Here is a 26,133-nt window from a genome sequence, read left to right as displayed (position 1 = left end):
GCCTTTTGGGAAGAACAGCTTCCGGTGCTGGGCTGGGTTCCAGCGGGCAGAGGCAGCTTTGGCCCTTGGACCTACCAGTGGTGCGAGAGAGGAATAGCTCAGCGCAGGGCGGCACCTCTGTGGCTGAGTCCTCCTCCTCCTCCTCACTGGTGAGCAGCGCCGCGCCTTTTGGAGGGGCAGGGGAGGCGGGTCTGGGATAGAAAAGCTACCGAAGCTCTCGGAATCCAGGTCAGGTAAAATTCGGGGTACCCAGTTAAATTTGAATTTCAGAGAAATAAGAAATCACTGTTTAGCACAAGTATAGTAAAGTGTATAATACAAAATCGTTTCTTGTTTATCCGAAATTTTAAATTTAACTGGCCACCGTATTCCATCCCTTCCTCTCCCACTCGGCCGGCTTTATCCCAAACGTGAGCGAGGAACCTCTGTTTCTTCGGACAGCTTCACCAGGCTTAAGGCAGCTGTTTCTGTGGAAATGGGCTTTCTTATGTTGAGCCAAGATGCCTGTTGGTGTGTCTGAAAAATATGCCTTACAACAGGCTGGGTATTTTTGCTGTTTCGTGGAGAGGAAGCAAGCCAAACGAAGTAACTTTGGGTTCTGTTGAGACGATGCAGCCGTTTCTCCTTACCGAGACTATGGTCGTCTTCTCTTGTGTTAGCTTTCTGGAGTTGCAGCAGGAATTTGTTCCAGATTTCCTGCATTGCAGGCAGATTCTTCACTGCCTGAGCCACCAGGAAAAAGTCCTTTAAATTGCTAGTGTGTTTCAAATGGAATTGAGATGTCAGTGTAGTTATTTTTGTCTTTAGAGTATTATCCCATTGAAGAAGTGCAATTAGGATACTATGTTCCATACTCAGTTATAATCATTCTTTTCTCTGTGTGGGTAAGATGCCAGTGCCAGCTAGGTAGGGCATTAAATTTGTGCCGGGTTTTGGTTTGTCTTTATGACAATGTGGATACACAAGCACACATTCTTTTCCCCATAGCAGTTGTTAATACCAAAGAGGGCATACTAGATGCAATTTCTGCATATTGCATCCCTACCTGCCCCCCCCCCCCCGCCCACCACGCCACGCCTTCACAGTATGTCCTCACTCCTGGTTTTGGAGACCTTCCTCATTCTCTTTTTATTTGCACAATAATTCATTGTGTGGCTGTACCTTAACGATGGATTCCCAATTTGGTTATTGTTAGTGATAGTGCAAAACAACTCTGTGTATGTATTGTAACAGAGCGTAGGGAGCTCAGCCCTTAGAATGCAGCAGTTGCTCTGGACACCCCTTAGCAGGCATTGGTTCGGCTCAGCCATTAGTCAGTACAGGCAGTGGGCCCGCCCATAACCAACCAACCAACCATCAGTGAGTGACCGTTAGTGGTCCTGCTTAACCATTGGTTGTTGCTGCAGTGGGCTTCACCCACAAGCAGCCAACTGTCAGCTACCGTTACTCTGGAGCACAGCTGAGGATCTGTTGGTGGAGTAGAGATCTGTGGAGTGGTGGTCCTCAGGTGCAGAGTGCGGTAAGAGGCGAATCCAGGCTTTCTCCATGGAGCCCTCCAGTTTACCTGGCCTCGGGCCAATGGGCTGGCTGGAGGGCCCAGGGAACAGGCCGGGGGCTCTGTCCTGCAAAGTTTCAGAGCCCTTGCCAGGGCCACCCCTTGGCCTTAGCCCTGGGTTGAGGCAGCGGTGAACCTCTCCCCCATTCCTACTAGCGGTGGCTGCCTGTGGAACCTGTTCCTCCCCACACCCTGCAACTTTTGGGCAGAACATTTACAGGAACACCATTACCTGACCATGATCTGATACCAAGAAGTTTGCAACAACTAACTCCACTCCTCATCTTTCCTAGAAAAGGGCTTGGCTGAGAGCTTTTGGGGACTTTGGGGTTTTTAAGGCATGAGCCACCCAGTTCCTTGCATGGCCCTGCAATAAACCTTTCTCTGTTCCAAACTCTGACGCTTTGGTATTGTTTTGGCCTCACTGTGTGACAGGCATATGGACTTGGATCTCAGTAATAATATCACTTCATATTTTTGTAAGATAGGATCCCAGATGTGAAATTGATGAGTCCAATGGTAAATACATATGTAATTTTCAAGATATTTACAAATCCTTCTCCATGGTGTTATGCCATTTTGTACTCCTATCAATGAGAGAGAGAGTAGGTTTGAGATCTATGAATGGAAATCAAGGGGTCATTGTTTCTACAATTTTGTGCAGAATATTAGGTGCAGTTGTTTAGGGACAGGTCTAGACACACATTCTGTCCCCTGAAATTGCTCCTGTCTGAATATAACAGATACTCAGTGTGTATTTTTTGAATAATGAATACATTTCATCAGATTCTCAGAGGAATCTGAATTCCATATGGGTAATTCAAAGGTGATCACTGTTTTCAAAGCACCTGAGACAGAATGGTTACTGCATTCCTCCCACGCTCCCTCTTTCTTTTATTCTTCCTTCCTTTCTTGTCTAAGATTATTCTTGTCCAGATTCATTAGTAAATTGGGACATTACTGAGAGAGTGGAGAAACTCATTCACTTGCCCATGGAGGGCCAGCTGTGTCCACGGTGTGAGTGAGCCATACTTTTTGAGGAGCTAGAGAAACTTGTCCTCTTGTGGGAGGACAGACACATGCATACACAGAGAGTGCTCAGGTAGTGTGACAAATGCTGTGTGAGCTGCTTGGGAAAGGAGGACCGTCTTTGCATTGCCTGGGAGACAGTTATATGAGCCACAGCAGGGAGAAATGAGAGGGGATCGATGTCTTTCAGGTGAGGAAGTATTTTCCAAACTGAGGGGGATTGAGGGTGCCATCACATGTAAAAGTCATGGAGATGGGAACATGCAAGACATGAGCAGCAGGATGGCAAGATCTTCTGTGCAGTTAAAGCCCAGGAGCCAGAACTGATATCTGGAAGTGAGCCTGGAAAGAAAAGTGGAGCCAAAGCACAAGGAACTTCATATGCTATTCTTGGAAGGTTGGATTTTTTTTTTTTTATTTTTGGCCTTGAGATATTTGGAGTTTTAAAAAATTTGAGGTGGACGATTGTGATATTTTCAAGAAATAACTCTCATGGCTTGCAACGAACATCTTAAGTCATGTAGGATAACAGTTCTGGAATCAAGAGTTGGCTATAATTCCCTCTCCATCATGCACAACCTGTGTGATCCTGGGCTGTTTGCTTACACTCTTGGTGCCTGGTCATCCTCATCTGCACAGTGGGGCTAAGGATACCACGTTCAGGTATGCTGTGAGGATTTAGTAAGACATGCATCTCTTGTCGTATGGACATCTCACAATAATGAAAGTAACCCTTCTCTGACCCTTGGACTCCAGGGTCCTTCGGGATTTGGAAACTATTCTCGTTGTGGCAACTTTTGTGGAGCCATTTTGGAAACTGCTAGAAGCATCCTGGAGCCAGCTTGCTTGTGCCCTAATGTGCTGATGGCAGGTGCCCATGGCTGGTGACAGAAGGTAAGGCTTTGTTGGCCTCACTGGACTCTGCCTTGACTGTGCCTTCATTGAAAATTTCCTGCACTAATGCAAAACGTTTATCTTTTAGAAGTTTTTATTTAGCAATTAGAAATGGAGTCAGCGTATCTTCATAAGTTTCTTGGGACATGTCTAACTGAAGGCCTTGCAGAAGTGGCAAGGATGCGTCCAGTGGATCCAATAGAATATTTAGCACTGTGGATTTATAAGTATAAGAAAAATGTGACCATGGAGAAACAGGTAAATATGGGTGTAGTTTTAAAAAGTTATTATTTATCAAAGAATAGTTGGTTTACAATATTAGTTTTAGGTGTACAGTAAAGTGACTCAGATCTATGTATGTATTATGTACATATATATTTTTTAGATTCTTTTTCCATATAGATTATTACTAAATAGTCAGTCTAGTTCTCTGCGCTGTACAGTAGGTCCTTCTTTACTAATACGTAGTAGGGTGTATACATTACTTCCAGATTCCTAATTTATCCCTCCCCTCTCCCTGAACCTTTCCCTTTTGGTAACCATAGCTTTGTTTTCTATGTCTTTGTGTCTGTTCCTGTTTTGTAAATAAGTCTGTGTGTATCATTTTTTAGATTTCGCATGTAAGTGATATTGTATAACACTTGTCTTTGTGTGACTTAGTATTATAATCTCTAGGTCCATCCATGTTGCTGCAAATGGCATTCTTTTTTTGTGGCTGAGTAGTATGCCTTTGTCTAAGAAGGTGATGGCACCCCACTCCAGTACTCTTGCCTGGAAAAATCCCATGGACGGAGGAGCCTGGTGGGCTGCAGTCCATGGGGTCGTGAAGAGTCGGACATGACTGAGCGACTTCACTTTCACTTTTCACTTTCATGCATTGGAGAAGACAATGGCAACCCACTCCAGTGTTCTTGCCTGGAGAATCCCAGGGACGGGGGAGCCTGGTGGGCTGCCATCTATGGGGTCAATATGCCAGCACTCAATATGCCAGCAAATTTGGAAAACTCAGCAGTGGCCACAGGACTGGAAAAGGTCAGTTTTTATTCCAATCCCAAAGAAAGGTAATGCCAAAGAATGCTCAAACTACCGCACAATTGCACTCATCTCACACACTAGTAAAGTAATGCTCAAAATTCTCCAAGCCAGGCTTCAGCAGTACGTGAACCATTAACTTCCAGATGTTCAAGCTGGTTTTAGAAAAGGCAGAGGAACCAGAGATGAAATTGCCAACATCTGCTGGATCATGGAAAAAGCAAGAGAGGTCCAGAAAAACATCTATTTATGCTTTATTGACTATGCCAAAGCCTTTGTGTGGATCACAATAAACTGTGGAAAATCCTGAAAGAGATGGGAATACCAGACCACCTGACCTGCCTCTTGAGAAATCTGTATGCAGGTCAGGAAGCAACAGTTAGAACTGGACATGGAACAACAGACTGGCTCCAAATAGGAAAAGGAGTACGTCAAGGCTGTATATTGTCACCCTGCTTATTTAACTTCTATGCAGAGTACATCATGGGAAATGCTGGGCTGGAGGAAGCACAAGCTGGAATCAAGATTGCTGGGAGAAATATCACTAACCTCAGATATGCAGAGGACACCACCCTTATTGCAGAAAGTGAAGAGGAACTAAAAAGCCTCTTGATGAAGGTGAAAGACGAGAGTGAAAAAGTTGGCTTAAAACTCAACATTCAGAAAACGAAGATCATGGCATCTGGTCCCATCACTTCATGGGAAATAGATGGGGAAACAGTGGAAACAGTGTCAGACTTTATTGTTTGGGGCTCCAAAATCAATGCAGATGGTGACTGCAGCCATGAAATTAAAAGACGCTTACTCCTTGGAAGGAAAGTTATGACCAACCTAGATAGCATATTCAAAAGCAGAGACATTACTTTGCCAACAAAGGTCCGTCCAGTCAAGGCCATGGTTTTTCCTGTGGTTGTGTATGGATGTGAGAGTTGGACTGTGAAGAAAGCTGAGCACCGAAGAATTGATGCTTTTGAACTGTGGTGTTGGAGAGTCCCTTGGACTGCAAGGAGATCCAACCAGTCCATCCTAAAAGAGATCAGTCCTGGGATTTCTTTGGAAGGAATGATGCTAAAGCTGAAACTCCAGTACTTTGGCCACCTCATGCAAAGAGTTGACTCATTGGAAAAGACTCTGATGCTGGGAGGGATTGGGTGCAGGAGGAGAAGGGGATGACAGAGGATGAGATGGCTGGATGGCATCACTGACTCGATGGACATGAGTCTCAGTGAACTCCGGGAGTCGGTGATGGACAGGGAGGCCTGGCATGCTGCGATTCATGGGGTCGCAGAGTCGGACACTACTGAGCAACTGAACTGAACTGAGTATGCCTTTGTCTGAGAAGGCGATGGCACCCCCTCTGGTACTCTTGCCTGGAAAAATCCCATGGATGGAGGAGCCTGGTAGGCTGCAGTCCATGGGGTCGCTAAGAGTCAGACACAACTGAGCGACTTCACTTTCACTTTTCAGTTTCATGCATTGGAGAAGGCAATGGCAACCCACTCCTGTGTTCTTGCCTGGAGAATCCCAGGGATTGGGGAGCCTGGTGGGCTGCTGTCTATGGGGTCGCACAGAGTCGGACACGACTGAAGCGACTTAGCAACAGCAGCAGCAGCAGCAGCAGCATGCCTTTGTATATATGTACCACATTTTTTTTTATCCATTTAACTATCACTGGACTGTTAGGTTGCTTCCATGTCTTGACTATTGTAAATAGTGCTTAAGTGAACATTGGGATGCATGTGTCTTTTTGAATTAGAGTTTTCTCCAGATATATGTCCAGGAGTGAAATTGAAGGATCATGTGGGTTCTATTTTTCATGTTTTAAGGAACCTCCATACTTTTCTCCATGGTGATTGTACCAATTTACATTCCCACCAACAGTGTAGGGAAGGGTTCCTTTTACTCCATATCACCTCCAACATTTATTATTTGTAAACTTTTTGATGCTGGCCATTCAAACTGGTGTGAGGTGATAGCTCATTGTAGTTTTGTTTTGCATTTCTCTAATAGTGATGTTTAGCATCTTTTCATATATATTTTGGCCATCTCTATGTCTTCTTTGAAGATAAGTCTATTTAGAATTTCTGCCCATTTTTTGATTGAGTTGTTTGTTTGTTTTGATATTCAGCTATATGAGCTGCTTGTATATTTTGGAGATTAATTTCCTTGTTGGCTGCATCATCTGCAAATATTTTTTCCCATTCTGTAGGTTGTCTTTTAATTTTGTTTATGGTTTCCTTTGCTGTGCAAAAGCTTTTAAGTTTAATTAGGTCCCATTTGTTTATTTTTATTTCCATTACTCTAGGAGATGGGTCAAAAAAGATATCACTGCAATTTAGGTCAAAGAGTGTCCTGCCTATGTTTTGTTCTAGGAGTTTTATAGTATCCAGTCTTACATTTAGGGCTTTAATTCATTTGGGGTTTATTTTTGTGTAGGGTACTAGAGAATGTTCTGATTTCATCCTTTTACATATAATTGTCCGGTTTTCACAGCATCATTTATTGAACAGACTGTTTTTTCTCCATTGTATATTCTTTCTTCTTTTGTCATAGATTAATTGACCAAAGATGTTTGGGTTTATTAATAGGCTTTTTATCCTGTTCCATTTTGGATCGTCTGTTATAAAATTATATGAGTGAAATAATTGGCCCAGTGTCTTTGCTTTTTAAAAGAAGTTCAATATTATCATTTCTTTTTATTATAAAAATAGTATGTTTATTATACAAAACTGGGCAACATGAAAAAGTAGAAGAAAACAAAGACCTCTATTTAGATTTTTAGGTATTTTTAGGTAGTCTAATCTTTTTTCTACATACTGTCTGGAGTTGTTTTTTTTTTTTACACAACTGTGAACAACATTCAATGTGTAACTTTAATTTTATGCTCTTTGTTGAAATAATACATTTTCCCCAATTATATAGTTTCCTAATGGATAGACTATAATTTGCTTTCCTTTCCCTATTGGTGGCAGTTAAGATGCTTTCAAAATTGTGTTTTACAAATTGTTTTATCTGTAATTAGTAATGTGATGCTTTTCTTTAAATCATGCGAGAGACAAGAGGAAATGGCCCAATTGGAGCATGAAAGAGAAGTAGCTTTGATGGAGCAGGAGATGATGGAGAGACTTAGAGCAGAGGAGCTTCTCTTCCAGCAGGTGAGACCAGAGAGTTCAGTGGTGCCAGGAGCCCCAGCGGTGACACCCTTGGTGTGGTGCCCGCACACGAAGGTGCAGAAAACTCCTCACCTCTGGTTGCTTAGATGTGCCTTTCTTATATCTTCAGTGTTATGTTACGTGGTTTCTTTTGTTTAATACTTATTTGTATTTATTTTACTTGGCTGCACCAGGTCTTGGTTGCTGGCACAGGGGATCTTCGTTGGAGACATGCAGACTCTTGGTTGTGACATGCGGGATCTGGTTCTTGTACGGGGAGCGTGGAGTCTTAGCTACCGGACCACCAGGGAAGTCCCTGTATGTGGCTTCCTTACTGGGGAAGAAGCAGTGTGAAGTAGGGGAAACCCAGAGAGTCTGTTTTCACAGAAGCCGAGGGGACAGCATCTCAGTGAGACCTGAGTGGTCAGTCATGTCTGTGGTTGGTCAGGTGAGAACAGAATTGCCAAGTGCTCACTTAAGGCCACTGGTGATCTAGGTGGGAGCAGCTGTGTGGGCTGGGGAAAGCAGGGGACATGGAGATGGTGAGTAGGTGTAGTGCTTTCAAGGAGATTTTCAGGGAAGGGGCTTTCTTTTGTTTGTTTGCTTTAAGGAACAGAGTGGAAGGGGAGTGGTTGATATAAAGAAATGAAGGGGATGTTTACTGGGGTCAGCTTTTCTTGGAGACCAGAGGAAACTGTCTCTGGAAAGAAGATTAGGCAGGTGAAAGTGTCCTTTGATTCAAGGGAAGAGGAGAAAATGGCATTAAGTACATGTGTGTAGGTTTTGTGGAGCAAAGATGAAAGCAGTTTCTGTGTGACCGTTTCTTTTTTATAAAGCAGGGACCATGATCATCTTGGCACCCCACTCCAGTACTCTTGCCTGGAAAATCCCATGGACGAAGGAGCCTGGTAGGCTGCAGTCCATGGGGTTGCTAAGAGTCAAACATGACTGAGTGACTTCACTTTCACTTTTCACTTTCATGCGTTGGAGAAGGAAATGGCAAGCCACTCCAGTGTTCTTGCCTGGAGAATCCCAGGGACGGGGGAGCCTGGTGGGCTGCCATCTATGGGGTTGCACAGAGTCGGACACGACTGAAGCAACTTTGCAGCAGCAGCAGCAGCATGATCATCTACCCAGAATGAGGTGGTAAGGTAGGAGGTGACAGGAGAGTGGTGAAGGTTTGAAATGGTGACTTTGGAGAACTAGAGTTGACCAAGGAAACTTAGTGTTCCTTGGTTGCACTGAATTCCCTGAGTCCAACCAGTCATAATGGGGCCTTTTGGTTTGATTTTGTTATTATGTGATTTTCTCCACTTAGACCTAGGTATACTGGTAAAGATGTGGAGGAGACAGACAGACTGAAGTGAGTTTGGGTTAGTAGGATTGGGGAGCTAAGGATGCTGGTATGAGAATGGTTGAAGAGGTGGGTTATGGACTATAAACCAGATAGGGGAAAGTCCTAGAGTGACTTCTGGACTAATTTAATTTATGGAGCACTTCTAAACCAAATTTGAGTCACCCTTATACTTCTACCATATAGTACCTAACTCTAGAGACTCACTCCAGTTTACCTATTTTAAGAAGGGATTATTTGGGTGTGTGGATAAAAAGGAAAATGTAGACATGGAAAATAGCTTCTCTATCTTGTCTCCCATCCTCAATATTGGGTAAAACATTCTAAGCACCTTAGATGGATATGGCTGTAGAGGCCTTTAATGCTTCTGAGTCTTCATTTTTCAGTCATTGGCTTATTTTTGTGGGGAGGTTGCAAAGTGTTGGATGTCAAATGCGCATCCAAATGGGCAAGTGTCTCCTGCAGTCTCCCCAACTTTGAGTGGGGATCTGCCCTGCATCTTCCAGCTCCTGGAGCTGCATCTGTCCCCTGTCTATCTGAATAAAGGGAACTTCTTAGCAGTTCTCCTTCCCCAAGACAATTAGATCACAGCTGTGGAGATACCCCACAAGAAGATACCCCACAAGAAGATAAAGACTTATTTTCTTTACATTACTTCAATAAAGTTTGACAATACTAGAAACTTTGCTCTGGCTGTATCAGTATGAAGCCACCCACTGTGCATCGAACCCTAAGCATTGTATTGGGTGGAAGATACGGTGATATCCTGCAGAAGGCACAGGGGCTGGTTAAAGAAGTGGATTGATGGGCAGAGAGATGAGAAGAGGAGAAGGGATGTGTGGAGAGATGGACCAGCAGAGAAGCACTTAAAACAGAGTGAGGCTAAGGTGAAGAAAAATCAGAGAGGCTCTCTGTGCCCTTTGAGTCAAATAAACTGGAGGTCAGGACTCTGGTCACCTGCCTTTTAGTTGCAAAAGCAAGTGTCCTCATAGTATAGCTGACTTGAAATTCTTTGAAATTTTAGACACTCTTCAGCAAGCTGAGGTCCTTGTGAACAGGGAAACATTTTTATTGGTGTTTTTTACTTAAGAGTTCATTTGAGAAGTGATAGCTTTTATATTTGTTTGAATGTTTTGCTAATGGTTTTTGGTCACACGTGAAGAAAGCAGTTGAGTTTCAAACATTTCCTGAAAATGTTAAGAAACTGGTTATGTTGATCAGTGTGGTTGGTATTTAACAACTGCATTTTGCATTATTATTGACAGATTAGAGTTATTTCACTTTCTGTACTGATGTCTGAAATGATTGAATGATAACATTCCTGCATTTCAGCTAGCTAGCCCATCACTTTTATTTTAGTGGGGATGACATAAGAATACGAAGAAATTGATTAACAGCCCTTTGTGAATAACTATTAATCACTGTTTATTATCTCTTTGTTTGTAAAAAATGTATTTTTAAAAATCCTTAATATAGTTTTAAAATTCTCTTAATGGAATGAGCTTCTATTATCCTGTTTATGGGGTGGCACTGGAATGATGGTAAGAAATTATTTTCTAATGAGGTTAACAAACTCTTCCTGTAAAGGTGGATATTTTCAGGCTAAGAGGCAAAACTGAGGATATTGTGTGGGGATTATGGTATGTTATGTAGCCATAGCAAGAGAGAAATGTCTACAAATGTTTTATCAATGAAATAAAAAAATTTAAAAAATACAATTTTTTTCTGTAACGTGGGCTTACTATTGAGAAGAATTACACTCCCCCTTTAAAGATAAGAGTTCACCTAGTTGGACTTCAAAGATAATGTTCCCTCTCATCAAAATGGATGGAAATGTTTCTGTTAATGCTGATCTGTAATGAGATTTTATGTATTTCATCTATGAAAATATCTTTTCACTCATAGGTCCTACCAACTATTGATAATTAGTCCCTGTGCCTATAATATTCAGTGTATCGATCTCTTGGAAGGCACTTGTAGAAGTCTGCTCAATTTTCCTCTTTATATTTGTCTTTTAGCGTGTCTCTACCTGGTATATTAATCCCTTCCAGCTGAAGGTTGGTGAAAGCTTCTCAGTTACAGTTTGAAATCCACTGAAAATGGATTTTGAAATGTGGGAATTTCTTTTGCACTTACATCAGGCCTAAACACACTCGGAAACTATAGTTTGAACTTGGAAAATGTATCTGGCACAAATTTGTATGGGAATGGAAATCTCGTTTCTGACAGCACTGGGAGTGTATACAGCAGCTTGACGTGGTTCAGACGGTATTAGCTTTTGTTGAAATGATTTTACTGAAGTGTTAAGTTTTACATATAAGTGCTATTTTGCCTTATACTTTTAGACTGAATTGATTAAAAAGTGTTTAGTCTACAGCAGAAGCTAATTTCCAAAGTTATTTAATGTTTGATAATTGTGGTTGAAAATGGCCTTCTCATTCAGACATACCTCAGTCTTGTCCCTGAGCTCAAAAATTCACAACAAAGCTATTAGGCATGAAACTATCGAGTGGTAGAGCATGTAAGGATATGCTCAACTTCTATTTCTTTTTTTAAAAAAAAATATATGGTCTTTGTAAACATTTAATTTATTTATTCGGCTGCGCTGGGTCTTAATTGTGCTGCGCAGGACCTCTGGCTGAGGCTTGGGAGTTCTGTCAGTGGTGACGTGTGACCTGGAGTTCCCTGACCAGGAATCGAATCCAGGCCCTGTATTGGGAGCATGGAGTCTTAGCCACTGAACCACCGGGGAAGTCCCCAGCTTCTATTTCTTACGAAAATTCATAGAACAGATGATGGTTAAATTCATAAGGGTAAATGAAGGTCACTGTTGACACTGTTACTGAACCAAACTCAAATCTGTTCATCCAATGCACAGTAAAGCAGAATCTGTTGACACTGGCTTGTGTTGAAGGCAGGTACAGAGTTTACTGCAGGGTAACAAGCAAGGGAGTAGGAGACAAACTGCATATCCACTCTCACTTAGTGTTTGAGTGAGTGATTTTCTTAAAGGGGAAAAGTAAAGAGGCTGGGATTAATCTGGTGACATTTCTATTTTTTAAATTGAAGTATAGTTGATTTACAATACTGTGTTAGTTTCATGTATATAACAAAGTGATTTGGTTATACATATATTGATAGATACTTTTTCTATTTCATTGTAGTTTCATTATAGTTTATTACAAGATATTAAATATAGTTCTCTGTGGCATACAGTATCCTTGTTTATTTTATATATGGCAGTGTGCATCTGTTAACCCCTACTCCAATTCCCCCTACCTTTGGTAATCATAAGTTTGCTTTCTATCTCTGTGAGCTTGTTTCTGTTTTTTATGTTAAGTTCATTTGTACTATTTTTCAGTTTCCATGTACAAGTGTGATATATTTGTCTTCCTCTGACTTATACTTAGTATGATAATCTCTAGGACTATCCATGTTGCTTCAGTACTTCTGTGATATTTCTTAATCATTGCTTTTTTTCAGTCAGCGATTGATTTTTCAGTCGTTTTGAACTCAGCATTGACTCCTTTGGAAGTCAGGGTGTCGCCCATTTACAGTTCTCTGCCCAGGTGGTCCATGGCTCAGTGGGTCAGTTAGCTCATCTTCTCCTAGAGAAATGATCTGAATTTGTACATTAATGATAAAATAGCAATTTTAGAGCATTAACGATGTTACTGACAATAGCAATTTTAGTCATCTGACTCTGGTTGATTATAGTGTTAGCACAGAATTGAGGTCAGAGAGGACAAAAAAGGGAATAAAGTTTTGGATAGGGAGAGTAATCATAAACTCAGTACAGGAACTCAACTTTAGGGGGTCCCAGTTTCAGCACTGCTGGCTCAATAACACATGATCAGTTCAGTTCAGTTGCTCAGCCGTGTCTGACTCTTTGCGACCCCATGGACTGCAGAACACCAGGCTTCCCTGTCCATCCACCAACTCCCAGAGCTTGTTCAAACTCCCATCCATCCAATTGGATGATGCCATCCAACCATCTCATCCTCTGTCGTCCCCTTCTCCTCCCGCCTTCAATCTTTCCCAGCATCAGGGTCTTTTCCAATGAGTCAGTTCTTCACATCAGGTGGCCAAAGTATTGGAGCTTCAGCTTCAGCATCAGTCCTTCCAATGAATATTCAGGACTGATTTCCTTTAAGATTGACTGGTTTGATCTCCTTGCTATCCAAGAGACTCTCAAGAGTCTTCTCCAACGCCACAGTTCAAAAGCATCAATTCTTTGGTGCTCTTTAAGAATTTTCCATAGTTTGTTGTGATCTACACAGTCAAAGGTTTTGGCATAATCAATAAAGCAGAAGTAGATGTTTTTCTGGAACTCTCTTGCTTTTTTGATGATCCAACGGATTTGGCAGTTTGGTTCTTCTGCCTTTTCTTAATCCAGCTTGAATATCTGGAAGTTCATCTGGAACTCTAACACATGATAGAGTCAAATATTTCCTGAAGAGTAGCTGCTATTGAATCATACAGTGAAAACTCATAGGCTTTAAACACTATGTTTCACAAACTTTGTAAATTTGTCCAATTAGGCCTTTTTCTGTTCCACACACACTTTTTTTTGGCAGGTTGTTACACATCTTAGCAGATTTCATATCTGGTTGTACTGAATTAATGTTCCTCAATGTCTGAAGATGTTCTTGCCTATAGTACTGTCCCAGGAAGATTGCTCATGGTGGTTGATTTTTCAGTCACTGCAAACTCAGCATCAACTCCTTTGATAAACAGTAGCTAAGCAGTGCTGAGAGCATTTGTCTGCTCATCAAGGGCAAGGAAGATCAATATTTCCCTTGTCTTTAATTGGCCTTTGAAGTTGCTCCTCATGTCATCCACTCTGAGCAACTGTTCTCACCAAAAGGCTAATAACCTTATTTTTTTTTTTAGACCCTGAAATCAAACTTGTTTTGATTAAATCACCATTGATGAATGCGTTTCTTTGCTTGGCTAACAGAGGAGCCACTTGGGAGCTCACTTTCATTGCAGCCTCCTTTTCAGTTTTAATTTTTGTGAAGAAATTCTGTTCTGGTGAAATAATTTTGTTTTAAATTATCTAATATTTCCAACCTTTGTGTTCATGCGAGTTGAGACCATTGTGATGAGTGCTTACTCTGATAATATTGACATTTAGTGTATTCTTTTAGTACAGTGTCATTGAATGAGAAACATCCTTTGCTGTTGAATAATTTGATAGTAAAATAACCCACATTCTTCTTTGTCTTAAAAGAGCAGCATTCAAAATTTGCTTCTTTTCTTGATGGATAATGCACTGGTTAAAAAAATAGCCCGGTGATACTATGGCAGTCCAAGCACTGTGAGTTCTGATGTATCAGTGAGCTTGTGTGTACTGTGCTGAGCAGCAGTGCAAGGCAGTGAGAGCACCACCTGCTGCCTCTGTTGCACATACTTGGCTCTGCTGTCATGGGGCAGAAGCAGTCACAGTGAATGAGTGAGTGAGCGTGAGCATGGCATTGTGTCAAGAAAGTTTTATTTATAGACACTGACATTTGGACTTCATATAATTTTCATATGATAAAATATTATTCATTTGGTATTATTCAACCATAAAAATGTATAAAAAACTTTCTTCACTTGTGGACTATAAAAAAACAGGAGTTGGGTCAGGTTTGGCCAGAGGAATTTAGTCTGTGGACTTCTGTTCTCCTGGAGCTAGGATATATGTTGAGATGGGACCAGATATGTTGTTGATTATCTCTGGGTTCAGGTGATATACTTAAAATGTTCTCTATTATTTTACAACCAGATTTTGGCTATCTGAAGATCTATCTGTTCTTAAAGAAATTTTATCTGAGAAAAATCACTGCAGTCTCATTTGTAGCTTCTAGAAGAATAGGGAAAATGATTTAATTTTGTACAAATACTTCTTTTCTAAAATTAGCAATTAAGGAAGCTTCCTTTTAAATTTTGTACATCAGGAAATATTTGTAAAAGCTAAAGTACTGGGAGCCTGTGATCATTTATTCTCTTATGTTTCTGAAATTTAGGTGGGTGTAACCTTAATTATCCTGGGATACTTCAGAGTAATCGAGTGAATTCCTTGCGGTAAACTCTAATATGACTTATTTATATCTTAATATTCAGCAACAGCTGGAATTCCAGCTGGAGTTGGAAGAGCAAGAAAAAGAGAGACAGAGAATAGAAGAACTGGAGAGAGCTCAAGAACAATTTGAGAAGGTAAATTAAAGTTTTATAAATGTTTATTTTATTGAAAACCTCTTAGAATCCTGACTGTTACTTGCGGTTGTTATGGCAGGGGAGTCACAGTCTACAGGCCTGCCGCATATTATTTGTGTGACTTAAGCAAATGCTATAGCCCTTTTCAGCTTCAGTTTACCTTTTAGAAAAATAGGGATAACAGTATAATGTTATTGGCAATATCTCACTGGGCGGTTGTAAGGATCAAATAAGATTATGTATGTGCAACTGCTTTGTGAGCAGTGGCGTCCTCTAATATTGATATGGTCAACATTTTAGTCAAGAGATAGTGGCTCCTAATTATGGTAGCTGATACTGAAGGCAAAGTTCTTTGTAGTATTGGGGGTATTCTGATCTCTGAGACAATAGTGTGTCTCTTTTCTTCACACTGGCTGTATTGTCAACAATAACTTACATTTTAAAATATGTTCTTATTTGGATTTTTCATGTCTTTAAAATTTTCAGTAACTTAAGCCAAAAAAGTCCATCTCCCTTGACTGTGTCTGTTTTATGTCAAGCCTCCTGCTTGGTCAATGTTTCCTTGTATCCAAAAAGTATATGTTGTATATACCAAACTTTTGCATGACTGAGTTACACTTTTTAACTGGATATTTCATATTGTATGCTTACAACTATCAGTTGTTACTCAAATGTTATTCCTCTACTTATTCCATGATTAAAATTGAAAAAATTTAAAATAGAAGCAGGTTTTGTAGAATATATTTATTAATGGCTTAGATGAGAGTATCATTGTTTAAAGCAATTTTAAAAAGTAAGTTAAAGGGTAAGTTAAAATTTTAAAAAAATGAGATTTAATTAATTTACTATTTTTTCCCATCAATGTACAATGCTTATCATTCTAAAAGAGATGAATAAGAATTGTTCTTTACAAAGTGAAATCATTTAGTCCTATTGTAGTCCAAGTGTTGGAAGACTACTTTTGTGAGTCAAAAAGATGAGATTTTATAAGGATAAAATCAAATACCCATACAGAGTTTTAAAAACACAGATGCTGATGTTATCTTTGTCTGAATGAGGGTAGGATACATGGATATCCATGCATACACACACACGTATAAATATGCACACCCTTCCACTTCAGTTAAGATTCAGTGATCGCAAATAAAAGAAGAAAACTCAGAATACATCAAGAAGATAGTGATCAAAATGATAAAATAATTGAAAGTGTGTTTTATTGAGATGCCCTGATAGTTACAGCTGAATGATATAGAAAGTCTGTGATTTATAAGAGGGATTGGCTCCAAAGGGTCCCAGTTCATGTTACTTACTTTCTGGGCATTATCAGACTGAGTGTCCAGAGCTGCAGTAACATTAATAATCCATATTCCTACTGGCTTATCACCCCTTTCTTCCCTGCAACATACTGCCTTGCTCAGAGGCAGATTCATCCAAGTCTTTTTGTCTGGCCTTCTTGTGGCTTCAGAGACATGACTCAAACTATCATTTGCAAAAGGAAATTTATTGGAACGATCCTGGGTTGAAGCAAGTGTTTTACAGCTAAGCTGTGAAGGGCTTTGGTTGAGCTGGGTCTTCCAGACCTCTGGGAGCAAGAGAGTCAGTGCTGCCAGGGCTCACACCTCTGCTGTTGTCTCTCACTGTGGCCTGGTTTGCTGCACATGGGTAGGGATCATCATGGTCCTTAATGGTTCCTGGGTCTTATAATGCTGTGGCTCCGACCATCTGAAAGGAATGGATTCCTTTCTTTTAGGTTTCAGTTAAGAAAAGAATCTTGGGAAGGATTCTGACTGGATGAATTTGTGTCAAGTATCCATCCCTTGGTTGGGGAACAGAGTCCTATGAGAACATGGATTTTTCCATCAGAACCACGAAGTTGTGGGAAAAGATGTGTGCAGGAGAAGGGAGTGATCTGGAGAAAAGCATATGGTGCTAAATTGCTTCAGTTGTGTCTGACTCCTTGCAACCCTATGGACTGTAGCCCACGAGGCTCCTCTGTCCATGGGATTATCCCAGCAAGAATACTGAAGTGGGTCGCCATGCCTTCCTCTAGGCGATCTTCCCAACCCAGGGATCACACGTGTCTCTTACGTCTCCTGCATTGGCAGGTTGGGTTTTTTACCACTGGCGCCACCTGGGAAGCCCATGTGTACCATTTAGTTCAGTCCAATCGCTCAGTCGTGTCCGACTCTTTGCAACCCCATGGACTGCAGCACGCCAGGTTTCCGTGTCCATCACCAACTACCAGAGCTTGCTCAAACTCACGTCCATCAAGTCGGTGATGCCATCTAATCATCTGATCCTCTGTCGTCCTCTTCTCCTCCTGCCTTCAATCTTTCCCAGCATCAGGGTCTTTTCCAGTGAGTCAGTTCTTCACATCAGGTGGCCAGAATATTGGAGTTTCAGCTTTAGCATCAGTCCTTCCAATGAATATTCAGGCCTGATTTCCTTTAGGATTGACTAGTTGGATCTCCTTGTAGTCCAAGGGACTCTCATGTACCACGTGTCCCTAATCATCAGGGCCATTATATAAATGGTCACGAGATGATGACTCACCTTTGGACAGCTGAAGTGAATCAGCTCAAGAGCAGTTAAGTTAGCTTGCTGCCTTAGAATGAAAAGATAGAGGCCACAGCAAGGCTTGGTTTGATTAGAAGATTGTGTTTTCACATTCAGAAAGCAGTGTCCTATGTGTTCAGAGTGCTTTATAGAGGGCATTGCCCAGGTGCTGTGGCGAGGTCACATGTATTAGGTAGTGCCTTGGGCCAGACTAATTGCTTTAGAAATATTTGCTTCTTTTCTACTATGTATAAAATTCTATTTAACTGAAAGTTCTTTCAAAATCTCTTATTCTAAGCGTTTATTAAAATTTTTATTTTGTTACTTTTCACTTTTGTTAGTAATTTGGCTTCAGGGTTAGTGTTTCAGCCTATTTCATTTTTTAAAACATTCTGCTGCTGCTGTTGCTAAGTCACTTCAGTCGTGTCCGACTCTGTGTGACCCCATAGACGGCCTCCTACCAGGCTCCTCTGTCCCTGGGATTCTCCAGGCAAGAACACTGGAGTGGGTTGCCATTTCCTTCTCCAATGCATGAAAGTGAAAAGTGAAAGTGAAGTCACTCAGTTGTGTCTGACTCTTCACAATCCCATGGACTGCAGCCTACCAGGCTCCTCTGTCCATGAGATTTGCCACACAGGAGTACTGGAGTGGGTTGCCATTGCCTTCTCCTTGAAGTGAAGTCGCTCAGTCATGTCCGACTCTTTGCGACCCCATGGACTGTAGCCTACTATGGTCCTCCGTCCATGGGATTTTCCAGGCAAGAGTACTGGAGTGGGTTGCCATTTCCTTCTCCAGAGGATCTTCCTGACCCAGGGATTGAATCCAGGTCTCCTGCACTGTAGGCAAATGCATTACCATCTGAGCCACCAGGGAACATTCTATTTAATTATAAAGAAAATATGGTAGTCACGTATAATAGAGTATTAAATGAGACTGTATCTGTAGTTTTGTATTCAGATTTCTCCTTTAAGAAGGTCAGCATTTTTGCTGTTAAATGGGTCATAATGTAAAAATAAAAGCCTTAAAAATTAAACATGGAATCAAAATGAAAAGCATATTCAAAGTATTTTTCTCCATTTTTATATATTATAGGAGTTGAGAATGAGCATTGAAAATATGGCTAAGGAAGATACTTTACATGGAGAGGTGAGAACAAAAAGTTACTCTGTTATGGGATACGAATAAGTATCCTGGAGTGTGACGCTAAATTTTGATGCATTAGTAGATACGTTTTAAAAACAATTTTATGTACCTGTGTTTGGCTGTGTTGGGTCTTCTTGCTGCACAAGACTTTCCTCTAGGTGCAGTGAGTGGGTGCTATTCTCTAGTTGAGGTACCCGGGCTTCCCACTGTGGGGGCTTCTCTTGTTGTGGAGCACAAGCTCTAGGGCACGTGGGCTCAGTAGCTGCGGCTCCCAGACTCGAGCCCAGGCTCGATGGTTGTGGCACACAGGCTTAACTGCTCCTGCAGCGTGTTGGATCCTCCCGAGCCCATGTCTCTTGCATTGATAGGCAACTTCTTTAACACTGAGCCACCAGGGAAGCCCCATAGCTAAAGTTTTAATATGGAGATTATTAAAACTGATAGTTCAAATACATAATCTAGTAATAACAAGTCACAAATAGGGTGTACTTTAAAGCCAAATCTCAAAGTGGGTAAAACTGGAATATTCAGTTTGTTTTTATATTTTTAGAAACCAGAATATTATGAGATTATTGACCATATGATTACATGCAGTGATACGTTTTAATTTTCTGATGTATTTTTTTTAAAACACATTTTAGCATTTGTTTTTAGAATTCTCTTGTCATTAACAGGTATTGATTCATTCCCTTAACTGACAGTGTTGAATTTTGATGTTATAATTCAGAAATGCCTTAGTAGAACTGAAAGCAAATTAATGTATTAATCTCAAAATCATTTGAAAGTGAAAATGAATTATATGATTCATTTATGATCATATGATTATAGGATGGAGCCGACTCAGGCAAAACACTGGCTGAAATTAGTGATCGATATGGGGCACCAAACTTGAGCAGAGTGGAAGAACTTGACGAACCAATGCTCTCTGACGTGAGTATCCTTAGGAAAGTGTTTTGTGAAAAGCAGAGTTTCTTGTTTCACTTGGGAAAGCCCAGTGTCTCTCAGGCCAGGGTTGGATGGCAAAATCGGTCTTTTGCTTCACAGAAAGAAATCCATTTTCTGGGTGCCAACTTTTTTCTAATTGGTGTTCTGTGCAGTGTGCTGCTGGCCCCGAGAGTGAGGGCAGGCACTTGTCTGGCTCCCCACAGAAGTGTGGGCGCCGATGGGGAGGTAGCTGGGTGTTAATGTGGAGTGAGCAGTGTGCCCTCCTGTGCAGAGGATGATACGGTTGTTCGGAAGTGAGGCTTTGAAAATTTCAAAATCTTTTCAAAACCTATATTTAAAATCATGTGGTAAAATACATAATCTTTAAATTTGGGGGCCGATATTTTGGTCTCGTAGTAAACCATGGAGCCAAGTGGATAACCTGATGAGAGTGCGTGTTTTTACAGTATTTATGTACCTTGGCTTCTTTAATAATCATACCGTGTTTCCTGTGCACACGTATCGTGCCCAGTGCTTTTATGGCCAAAACAGGTCATTCTGATCTTGTCTAGGAAAGAAACAAACAACTGGACAAGCAAGTAATTGTCAGTGTTAGAGTGGCCAGGTAATTTGTCCTCCAAAGCAGCATGCTTTGAGAGCGAGAGGAGGAGCTGTTGATATCAGATGCCATCAGCAGCTGTAACCCAGGACTGCCCTGAAAGAGGCTGTACTGAGTCACCTGTATCAGTGGGCACTGACAAAGTAGAACTGCTGCCTGGCTGAAGACCCTGGACCAGGGAAAGCTTCATGGAGAAAGTCAGCCTTGTCACTCAGTGGTGGGGTGGGAGTCTGGGAGCACAGAAAGTATCAAGACCCAACTCAGGGTGAAGAGAGAGGGAATGGGAGGCAGGGAGAGATCAGAGCTGGGACAGTGGAGAAATCAGGGGCCAGACCACTAAAGGACCTGAATTTGTGCTCAGACATATATATTTTATCCTAAAGGCAGTGGAGGTCAACATGCCCAGAGCTGCATCTTAGGAAGGCCATCTGGCTATAGCGTATAGAAGAAAATGGAGTGATAGATTTGAGAAGACCCACCAGGGGGCTGTTGTAATCTACAGAGAGATAGCACTGATGACCAAAAATAATATATGGTGTTTTAAGAGCTGTTCAGAAAGTGGAGCTGAGTGGATTTGGTTCTAATCAGTGGCTACATTTTTATTAAATGGCTGCTCTGGTTCAGTACTATGCAGGGAGCTAGAAAATACCAGAGAGCAAAACAGATTGGGTTTCTGGCCTTTGGGATCCATGGACTGGTGGGGAAAGTTCACTGAGAGGACAGAGCAGGGACACCTGACCTAGCCTGGGAGAGTCTTATGCAGGAAATGACATTTAAAGAATTAGCCTGAGATAAGTCTAGCAGATAGAGCAAGATGCTTTCAAGGAACTGGAATAGTCCAATATTTTGGTTTGAGTTGCATGGAACTAGGAGAAGGAAGTGATTTGAAGGTTGGAGAGGTGGGTACAGGCAAGATCATACTGGGCTCTGTGTGTCATGTTAGGGATTTTGGGCTTAGGTGCAGTAGAAGTCATCCAAAGGGTATATGTGAGGATTAGATATGTGTTTTTAGAAGGTGGAGAGAAGATCTGAGTGGGTGGGAGTGGGAACAGCAGACAACTTAGGAAATTATCATAGTCATTCAGGTGCAAAGTGAATAGGACCAGGATGCACACAGCACAGATGGGGACAGCTGAGTGGATTCGCTATTAGCTGGGAGGATAAGGGAGAGAAAGAAATCAGGGATGAAGCCCAGATTTCTGCCTTGGGCAACTAGACTCGTCACCATTTTTTGAACTTTACCATTGGTTGAATTGAGGAACATATGAAAAGAAAGGTTTTGTGAAAACAATGGCTTCTATTGTGGACATGTTGAGTTCCAGGCCACTCTGAGATATGCAGGTGGGTCTGGAGGACAGGAGAGAAGTCCAGGCAGGAGAAAGGAATTTAGTCATATATACTAAGTGAAGCTAGGAGAGTGAGTCAGATGCTCAAGAGAGAATGCAGAATGTGAAGGAGGGGTCTCAGGGTGAAGTGTGTGTGTGTGTATATGTGTGTGTGTGTGTGTGTGTGTGTGTGTGTGTGTGTGTGTATTTAGTTGCTAAGTCATGTCCAATTCTTTTTTGACTTCATGGACCGTAGCCCACCAGGTTCCTCTGTCCAGGGGATTTCCCAGGCAAGAATACTGGAGCGGGTTGCCATTTCCTTCTCCAGGGGGTCTTCCCAACCCAGGAATCAAAACTGTATCTCTTGCATTGGCAGTTGGATTTTTTACATTGAACCACCTGGAAAACCCTTTCAGGGTGAAACCATGAGAAATTTCAACATCTAAGGGATAGGTACAGGATCTGCAAGAAGGATACAGACAACAATAAGAGAGAATAGCAAGAGAAGTAGAAGAAAGGATGGGTTAATAAATACATTGAGAATACAATTAAATTATTATTCTGTTGAATTTGGATTTTATGTGAAATAATCCAAAACTATCAAAAAACTTCATTTACATAGTCACATAGACATTACCTAAGCTATAATTTTGTGTAGCTTGTACATTTCACAGTTCTAATTGTATTTAGTTAGTTCACTTACTCAGTTGTGTCTGACTCTTTGTGATCCCATGGACAGCAGCACACCAGGCTTCTGTGTCCATCACCAACTCCCAGAGCTTGCTCAAACTCATGTCCATCGAGTCAGTGATGCCATCCAATCATCTCATCCTCTGTCGTCCCCTTCTCCTCCTGCTTTCAATCTTTCCCAGCTTCAGGGTCTTTTCTAATGAGTCAATTCTTTGCATCAGGTGGCCAGAGTATTGGAGTTTCAGTTTCAGCGTCAATCCTTCCAATGAATATTCAGGACTGATTTTCTTTAGGATTGACTGGTTGGATCTCCTTGCAGTCCAAGGGACTCTCAAGAGTCTTCTCCAACACCACAGTTCAAAAGCATCAATTCTTCAGCACTCAGCTTTCTTTATAGTCCCACTCTCACATCCATACACGACTACTGGAAAAACCATAGCTTTGACTAGATGGACCTTTTTTGGCAAAGTAATGTCTCTGTTTTTTAATATGTTCTCTAGGTTGGTCATGGAGAAGGCAATGGCACCCCATTCCAGTACTCTTGCCTGGAAACTCCCATGGACGGAGGAGCCTGGTAGGCTGCAGTCCATGGGGTCGCTAAGAATCGGACACAACTGAGCGACTTCACTTTCACTTTTCACTTTCATGCATTGGAGAAGGAAATGGCAACCCACTCCAGTGTTCTTGCCTGGAGAATCCCAGGGATGGGGGAGCCTGATGGGCTGTCGTCTATGAGGTCGTACAGAGTCGGACACGACTGAAGTGACTTAGCAGCAGCAGCAGGTTGGTCATAGCTTTTCTTCCAAGGAAAATTGTATTTCTAATTGTATTAATTAAAATTTCTAATTGATGCAGGATACAGGATGCTTGGGGCTGGTGCACTGGGACGACTCAGAGGGATGGTACAGGGAGGGAGATGGGAGGGGGTTCAGGATTGGGAACACGTGTACACCCGTGGCGGATTCATGTTGATGTACAGCAAAACCAATACAATATTGTAAAGTAAAAAAAAAAATTTAAAGTAAAAATAAAATAATAAAATTTCTAATTGTATTAAAGCATATTTTAATATAATATGCTACAATTAATTTTAATACAAAAGCATATAATTAATAATTAATTAACATTTATAATTGTATTAAAGCATATTTACTTTTCATTTTGTTTCTAGGTTGCATTAAACATTGATCAAGATTTGTAGACTCAACGAACCTAAGAACAATACATTTTTCTTCTTGTTTCAAGTTTCAAAATAGGAGGTCCCCGGTTGTATTTTTTTCCCTCCAAACTTGTACTCTGCTTTTCCTCCTTCTAACCACAGCTTTATAAATGAGTTTCAAGTGTGGCCTTAAAATATTGCTTTTTTAATGTAACTGGCTACGTGTATGACGTCATTGAGAGAACAGGAGAGAACTTTTCCCAAAGCAACCAAAAGGAGCAAGTGGGAGACCAGCTGAAAAGAGTGTAACAAGATTGCCTGAGGTGAAAGTTACTGGTCTGTGAGAAGTGAAAGAGGCTGCCACTCTGTAGGGCTCAGGAACATTCCACATGCTTTAGATATGATGATGTCCTCCTGGGAGTGCAGTGCAAAGACGTCCCCAGTTTGCTGGGAAATGATGCTTTGCAGTTCCACTTAAGCCATGCTTGTTGATGCGGCTGGGGTGGGGAGGGATGCCGAGTCCCCGCACAGGGAAGCTTTGTTTCTTTTGGAACAATCTTTGGGCAAAGGGATGATGTGCTGCTGTTGAAGGGAAGATCTCTCTTCCTTCAGTGGGTGCTGGGCGGTCTGTGGACCCTGACTGCACTCTTGGCCTCTTAAGTTTCAGGGCTAGCTTTGAACTTTAGGGAGAAATTTGCTTTTATAAGACATTTTTCCAGATCTATGTTTATGCCAAGAAGAGGCTTCTTCTAAAAAAAAAAATTCTAGTTTTAATTATAATATACCTTTTCTGACACAATGAGAAGAGAACAACCTAATTGCTTAAATGGGGAAAGAAAAAGGGAAAAAAATTATGGGAAAGAATACAGATTTCATTGAAGAGAAACGTTATATCAGTCCTATACTTTTTTAAAAAACTTAAAGACTTTGGGGCTGCGCTGGGTGTTCACTGCTGCCACGGGTGGCTTTCTGTTGCGGTGAGCGGGGCCGCTTTCCATCGTGGTGTGCGGGCTTCTCACTGCCGTGGTTCTCCTGTGGACGAGTGCAGGTTCTAAGTGAACGGGCTTCAGTAGGTGTGGTGCAGGGCTTAGCTGCCCTGTAGCATGTGCAATCTTCCTGGACCAGAGATCAAACCTGTGTCCTTTGCATCTGCAGGTGAATTCTCAGCCACTGTACCACCAGGGAAGTCCAGTTCTGTACTATTTTTTTTTGAGAAAAAAGTTCCAGGTGCCCCAGAGCCATCGATAACTTCTCTGTCAATCAGGCTGCCAGGTACTCTGCCCCCACATATGGATGACCTGTGTTCACTGCACCCAGGCAGAAGTGTTGAAGGCAGCAGGAGAGTGTCCTTCAAGCCTCGGCCTCAACCAATGTGGCCCCATCAAGGAGGGCTGGGTGTGGAAAGACAGGCTCAGAGGGCACCTTGGATTCACTCAGCCCATGTCACTCCCCAAAGAGTGCAGTCTGGCCCTGGGATTTGGCAGCAAGACTTTCTGAGTGTTAGTCAGCACTCCAGAGTGTTAGTCACAAGGCGAAGCTTTGTGGCTCTGGGCTAGGGGGTGGTCTTGTGTGAAGAGTCCCCAGCCAGAGCTTGGCATAAGAGGAAGAAGGTAGAATGGGATAAGAAAGGAGATGAAAGGTGTTCAACCTTTGTCTGGGGAGAGATTCCTCAGGAGGATTCAGCTGGTGATCAGGGTGCAAGGGAAGAGTCTTCCATCTCCACCAGGAGATGACTCACAGATACAGCAGATGCCCACTGGGACTAGGGCAAGGCTGTCATCCTTGGGCAGACACTTATGCTGAGTTTGAATCTGAGTCTTAGAGTTGCTTGCTAATGGCAGCAACTTATTTTACACCCATCCAAAGGATGGGGTCCTCTGTCCATTAGATTTCCCAGGCAAGAATACTGGAGTGGGTTGTCATTTCTTCAGGGATCTTCCCAACCCAGGAATGAAGCCCGCATCTTCTACAGCGACAGAGAAGCCTGGTGGGCCTCACAGTCCATGGGGTAGCAAAGGCTAAAGAGTGACAAGAAAGGGTGGGGTGGGGACGCCTCCTGTTCTGGTGTACTTTTAAGTAGCTAGATAAGATCCTGTTTTGGTTGAAGTATTCTAGGTTTTCCTCCTGATCTGGTTCTTAGTGGAAGGCAAAGAGAAGGAAGAAATGAAAGAAAGGAGAGACATAAAGGATCTAAACATAAATAAACTCTAGGTTTCTGCTTCTTTTTGCTTCACTCACTAGTTTGTTGTAGTTTTTTAGATTCCACATGTAAGTGGCATCATGCAGTTAAATAGACGTCTTGGCTGAATCTTGAATAGCCAAGTATGAAGTTCACTGTTCAGCTGAAGTTAAGGCTGAAGTTACAGGTTAACTTCTGGGACATAGCAATTTTTAGAACTACACTTTTATTAAAATTTTGGTTTAATATTATGCTGGAGCAGTGATTTTTCAACATTTTTGAATTCTTGGAACTTTTGTGGTCACTGTGCCACACAATTTT

General features: G+C 41.7%; 1 protein-coding gene across 1 annotated transcript; it reads left to right on the top strand.

Annotated features, from left to right (window-relative positions):
- The first annotated feature begins 16 nt into the window (after positions 1–16).
- On the top strand, positions 17–23,972 carry DYDC1 (DPY30 domain containing 1). Its single transcript, XM_014480447.2, has 8 exons — positions 17–149; positions 3,341–3,478; positions 3,567–3,736; positions 7,564–7,665; positions 15,125–15,217; positions 18,866–18,919; positions 19,745–19,846; positions 23,646–23,972. The coding sequence occupies exons 3-8, from the start codon at positions 3,590–3,592 to the stop codon at positions 23,673–23,675; spliced, it is 528 nt and encodes a 175-aa protein (XP_014335933.2). The 5' UTR covers positions 17–149; positions 3,341–3,478; positions 3,567–3,589; the 3' UTR covers positions 23,676–23,972.
- Positions 23,973–26,133: the final 2,161 nt, after the last annotated feature.

Source organism: Bos mutus, chromosome 28 (assembly GCF_027580195.1).
Source record: "Bos mutus isolate GX-2022 chromosome 28, NWIPB_WYAK_1.1, whole genome shotgun sequence".
Classification (NCBI taxonomy): Eukaryota; Metazoa; Chordata; class Mammalia; order Artiodactyla; family Bovidae; genus Bos; species Bos mutus.
The sequence above is the reverse complement of the archived record's forward strand: the minus strand, read 5'-3'. Positions and strand labels throughout refer to the sequence as shown.